Below are 6,431 nucleotides of genomic sequence, written 5' to 3'. Positions count from 1 at the left end.
CACTCTAAATGAGGTAAACCCGGTAGGGCTAAGGTCACAGTCTTGGCATGATAATCCAAGATGGCGTGGTAAGGTGACAACCAGTCCATCCCTAGTACGACATCAAAATCGACCATGTCCAGCAGTAATAAGTCTACTCGGGTCTTAAGACCCTCAATCACAACCACGCAAGAACGATGAACACGGTCTACCACAATAGAATCACCCACGGGGGTGGACACATAAACAGGAATACTCAGAGAATCACTAGGCACGATCAGATACGGTGCAAAATAAGATGACACATAAGAGTAGGTAGACCCTGGATCAAATAGCACTGAAGCACTACTACCACAAACCAAAACCGTACCTGTGATAACTGCGTCGGAAGCCTCAGCCTCCGGCCTAGCTGGAAGAGCATAAAATCGGGGCTGAGCCCCACCACCCTAGACTACATCTCTGGGATGGCCTGCTGCTGGCTGGCCTCCACCCCTAGTGGCCTGAGCTCCACCTCTAGCACCTCTACCTCCACCTCTAGCACCTCTACCCCCACCTCTGGGTGGCTGGGCGGGCTGTGGAACACCTGGTGCCTGAATCATAGCACGGGAACCCTGTTGCTGCGACTGAGTACCCACTAACCTTGGACAAGCCCTCCGAATATGACCATACTCACCACACTCAAAGAATCCGCCAGAGTGCTGCGGTTGAGGAAACTAAGACTGACCCTGACGACCTGAATGACCACCCCGAAAACTTTGGAGCGGTGGTACACTGATAGGAGCTAGTGGTGCACTGTAGGGCTGCTGATTAGAATACTATGTATGAGAACCACGGCCACCTGAAGCACCATGGGAAACCTGAAGCGCTGACTGGAAGGGCCTAGGAGGATGGCCTCTACCATACGAATCCCTGCCTCCATACGAGGTACCACCGAATCTGCCTGAATGACGGGGCCTTTTGTTAGAGCCCTGACCGCCTGCTCGTGACAAAACCATCTCGACCCTCCTGGCCACATTGGCCGCCTCCTGGAAAGAAATATCACTCCCCGTCTCCTTAGCCATCTGAAGTCGAATGGGCTGGATAAGTCCCTCAATGAACCTCCTCTCTCTCTCTCTCTCTATGGGGAGTATAAGTAGAGCCTGACGGGCTAAATCAATAAACCTGGTCTCATACTGGGTAACAGTCATGGAACCCTGCTGGAGACACTCAAACTGCCTCCAGTAAATCTCCCTCTGAGTAACGGGAGGAAACTTCTCCAAGAATAGCTAAGTAAACTGCTCTCAAGTCAAAGCTGGCGATCCGGCTGGTGTGGCCAAACAATAATCTCTCCACCAAGTCTTGGAGGATACAGATAAGCGGAAAGTAGCAAAGTCGACCCCATTGGTCTCCACTATCCCCATGTTCCTGAGAACCTCATGACAGCTATCTAGATAATCCTGGGGATCCTCAGAAGATGCACCACTGAAAGTGGCAGTGAAGAGCTTAGTAAACCTATCCAATCTCCACAAGGCATCGACAGTCATGGCTGCTCCGACGCCGGTCTGGGCTACCGCACCCGGCTGAACTGCTCCAACTGGCTGAAGAACCGGTACGTGACCTTGCCATTCGCAAAGGAACAAAAGTGGAAGTTCAACTAGCATTGAGAAATCAAGTCGCACGACAGGAAAGAATAGATGTGAAGTTTTTTCCTAACTCTGTAGCCTCTAAGGGATAAATACAGACGTCTCCGTACCGATCCCTCAGACTCTACCAAGCTTGTCTGTGAATTGTGAGACCTATGTAACCTAGTGCTCTGATACCAACTTGTCACGACCCGGATTTCCCACCCTCGGGAGTCGTGATGGCGCCTACTAGTGAAAGCTAGGCAAGCCAACTAACTGAACTATTTAACCTGTTTTCCATTTTTATTTTATTTAATGACCTAGCATCAACAATTTATAGCAACATAATTTAACATGCGGAAGAAATAAATTTCAAGTTTAACAGTACTACTAATACCATCCCATAACAAAACCACCCAAGATTTGGTGTCACAACTTCACAGACTGTCTAAGAGTATTACAAATAAGGGTCTGAAAGAAATAACAAAATACTGTTTCTAGAACTACATAAGAGAAGCAGGAAAATAGATGGAGGGAGACGCTAAGGCTTGCGGACGCCTGCAGGACTACCTCGGGTCGCCTGGTAAGTAGGAATCTAAAAACTCACTGCGGTCTGAAATTTGCAGCATTGGGATCTGCACAAAATAGTGTAGAGTGTAGTATCAGCACAACCGATCCCATGTGCTGGTAAGTGCCTAGCCTAACCTCGGCGAAGTAGTGACGAGGCTAGGACCAGACTACCAAATAAATCTGTGCAGTTATATAATATGCAGCAGAAAATAAAACAGAAATAAACAAGTAAAGATGGGAGGGGGGTACATGCTGCGGGGTATATCAGTTCCAACAGTAAATCAAGAACAAGGCACAAGGACAACTTAGAATTTACAACGAAACAACATGGAACTTATATTCCATCCATAAACACTTTGTATAAATAATTGTTGCGGCGCGCAATCTGATCCCAACATATAACAACACTGTTGCGGCGTGCAATCTGATCCATATCATTTATCACTGTTGCGGCGTGAAACCCGACCCAATCATATCATTGTTGCGGCGTGCAACCCGATCCAAATATCTCATTGTTGGCGGCGTGCAACCCGACCCAAATATATCATTGTTGCGGCGTGCAACCTGATCCAAATATATCATTGTTATGACGTGCAACCCGATCCAAATATGTCATTGTTGCGGATTGCAACCCGATCCAAATATACAATCAACATCAACCATAACAAGAGTCCCGGCTAGGGATCAATAAGAACTACACTATCCTGGCAAGGGAGTCAACAATAAGAATGAACACATCCCGGCAAGGGAAAACCAACTATAACCAAACTTGTTCCAATATCTACTACCTCAACTAACACAAATGCTCAACCATGAATAATCTCTACGAGAATAATTACAAACCTTTCTCAACACAGAGAGTCAACAACTTAGGCATTCATAGTAGTTCTCAATAACACAATAAATTTCAATTTAAGACTCACGGTCATGCTCGACACCGACGTATAGATACTCGTCACCACACCTATATGTCGTACTCAACACATAACATGTAGCATACAAGATTAAACTCTTATTCCCTCAAGCTAAGGTTAGACCAAACACTTACCTTGATGCCACGAACTCAGTTCAAGCCTCAACTATAGCTTTACCTCGTGATTCCACCACCAATTCGCTTGTATCTAGTCACAAGTTACTTAATTACATCAATGAATGCTAAATAAACAATTTATAATGCATGGAAATAAGTTTTCTAAAGCCTTTCCCAAAAAGTCAAAAATCAGCCCCGGGCCCACATGGTCAAAACCCGAGGTTCGAACCAAAACCTGACTACCCATTCACCTATGAACTCAAATATATAATTTGCTTTGAAATCGGACCTCAAATCGAGGTCCAAATCCTCTTTTTTTTGAAAAATCTAGGTTCTACCCAAAACACTCAATTTCCCCCATGAAAATCATTGATTTTGAGTTGAAGTCATGTTAAAATCGGGGCTCCAAACCAAACATGCACACCACCCTAAAAACATCATACGGACTCGCTCGTGCGTTCAAATCACTAAAATAACATCAACCACGATGAATTTAGCATCAAAATCATGAACTTTCTCAAGACTTCAAATTTCCAATTTTCTCAATAACTATCCGATTCACGTTGTTTCAAGTCCTTGTCTTACCAAATTTTACTGACAACACATATAAATCATATTGAACGTGTACCGGGCTCTGGAACCATAATACGGGCCCGATACCACAGGTTTCACATAGCATTTCACTTTCGAAAACCTTTATATTTTTCAGAAAATAATTTCTTTCAAAAATTCATTTCTCGGGCTTGGGACCTCGGACTTCGATTCCGGGCATACGCCCAAGTCCCATATTTTCCTACGGATGCTCTGGGACCGTTAAATTACGGGTCCGGGTCCGTTTACCCAAAATGTTGACCGAAGTTAACTTAATTAATTTTAAAGCCAAATTTTATCAGTTTTCACAGATTTTCACATATAGACTTCCGGCTACACGCTCGGATTGTGCACGCAAATCGAGGTGATGCTGAAAAAGGTTTTTAAGGCATCGAAACACAGAATTTAATTTAAAAACAAGTGATGACCTTTTGGGTCATCACAGGAATAAATTCCACTCGTGGGAAGGTAAACAATTACTAATACTCGCTTCAACGATATTTACGTTAAGAGGTCGTTTGGTAGGGTACATAAGAACAGTATTAAATAAGATGTATTAGTAATGCTGAAATTAGTTATGCTGAAAATATGTTTTATCAACTGTTTGGTTTGGTGTATTAAAAATAAAATACACAACATAGTTTTCTTTTCAAAATTATTTGTTTATAAAATTACCATCCACATTCTTTGGAATTTTGGAAAGGTTTTAAAAGGACAGTTCTGTCTTTATACATGCTTATCCATATATTAAAAATTATGGTACTGTTAATCCCGTAATTTGATATTTATAAGAATAGCACTGAATTCTTCGTTACATGCAGTAATACATATATTATTTTCCCTAATACATCCTACCAAATCAAATAAATGAGAATTCTTCATTACACTGTTCATAGGTTGAGCCACACCTCTCTGTTGGAACCACCACTTTTTGCAAAAGCTCAATACATGGAAGACCAAAGTGGCACACTCTACAAACATCCTAAAATTGATACGAATCTTCTGGGAAATACTTCTTTTTGTTTACATATGGTGCCACAAACTATGTCTCTAGATAGTATGGGTAACAAACGATGTTTTTGTATCGATGTAACTATGAATGCTCCTTGTACGACTACTTAATTTATAAAAGTATGCTTCTTTTGACAAAAAAAAAAAAAAAAAAAAAATCGAGGCACCGTTATATAGTACGACAGGTGACAGTTCTTTTGTGTGTTTGTGTATTGTTTTCCTTTTTATCATTCCATCATTTCCAGAAGTTGATGGAAAAACAACGAATCCTCCATAAATACTAACTGTATCTTTGAAAAAAGGAAAAAGTTCTATATATAACAATGAACCATTGCCAAAACCAGGCACAGCTTACATATCCAAATATATACAGTATTGAATAAAGAATGAAAAGAATAGAACTATAATCTTCATATTGGAAAGCCTAATTAAAAAGAGATGGCATGAAGAAAACATAAGTGAGGATTCTAAGAAATACTATCAAATATGTAATCCGGTCAAAACCACCTTAGCTAACTCTACCAAATGAAACAAAACCACAGCAGTTGAAGTGAGCACACTCGATGCAATGAGTACAACCATGCCCAAAGCCAAGCTTGGTCTTGTATCCATCAACTCGGACTGCAAGAATCCCATTGCTTCACAAATATTCGAGTCATAATTCGCGTAAAGACTCTTCTCCCAATCCGTCCATTCAGCTGGAGGCTCGTAATTCCTCTCGATCATCTTCATCTCATGAATTCTCTTTCGAAGGACTATCATGTTTTCATCTACAAGACGACCATTATAGTAGTTCTGATCATGTGCTTCTGTTTTCATTGCAAGGGTCGTAGTAGTTCTTGAAGCTTTTGGTGACCTTTTTGGTGAAGGAAGAATTGGAAAAGAAGTAAGGAAGGAAGTTGATGTTGTTGCCATTTTGGTTGATTAATTTTGTGTTGAGGATTAATGAGTCTTGAATTGTCGAGTTGTTTGGAGTAATATTGATGGTTAGATGTATCTTGAATCTATGTATTTACAGATATTTTAAATCTAAATGTTAAAATTTAAAAGTCTTAAGCAATAAGGCATGACGAATAGCCGCGTGAAATTAAGTGCCAGCAGCCATGAGCCCACTAGATTATATTGGTGCGTGTTTTTCTCAATTGAAACACACAGACACACACTATATTTGTACTGTTTCAGGCTTTGAGGAGGACTTTACATTATTTAGTACCCACTTGGACATTAGTTCTTTGTGTGTTTTCCGTCGTCACAATCTTAATTTCACGTAGGGTCTACCATTTATAGTAAATAACAATAAAATATTACTCACTCCGTTCACTTTTACTTGTCCAGTATTTTAAAAATAGATTTTTACTTTACTTGTCAATCTTAGCATATCAAGAGAAGACAATTGATATTAATTACTCATTTCAAATCATTTTATCAAAACTATTAAAAATATGCATCAATTAATATGAGTATCATGATAAATTATGCACTTTATTTATTATTTTTTAAAGGAGGTGCAAAGTCCATAATAGACAAATAAAAGTGAAGAGTAGATTCTAAGAGTTAATAAATGCCCAAGGGATTTGTTACATTAATAAACGTTTGATCTAAGGATCCTCAAGCGATTTGACGAGGACGGCTCTTTTGTTTATTCTTAG

General features: G+C 40.6%; 1 protein-coding gene across 1 annotated transcript; it reads right to left on the bottom strand.

The window, feature by feature from the left end:
* Positions 1-5,132: 5,132 nt before the first annotated feature.
* On the bottom strand, positions 5,133-5,766 carry LOC109215753. Its single transcript, XM_019379864.1, has one exon. It carries the CDS (start codon positions 5,695-5,697, stop codon positions 5,263-5,265), a length of 435 nt encoding a protein of 144 aa, XP_019235409.1. The 5' UTR covers positions 5,698-5,766; the 3' UTR covers positions 5,133-5,262.
* Between the last annotated feature and the right edge of the window lie 665 nt (positions 5,767-6,431).

This window comes from Nicotiana attenuata, unplaced genomic scaffold (assembly GCF_001879085.1).
Source record: "Nicotiana attenuata strain UT unplaced genomic scaffold, NIATTr2, whole genome shotgun sequence".
NCBI classification, from domain to species: domain Eukaryota; kingdom Viridiplantae; phylum Streptophyta; class Magnoliopsida; order Solanales; family Solanaceae; genus Nicotiana; species Nicotiana attenuata.
Note: the sequence above shows the minus strand (reverse complement) of the source record. Positions and strands in the feature narration are given on the sequence as shown.

What these genes read in the sequence shown, in the direction of transcription:
- LOC109215753 (XM_019379864.1), bottom strand. Translation starts at nt 5,697, where the DNA reads ATGGCAACAACATCAACTTCCTTCCTTACTTCTTTTCCAATTCTTCCT.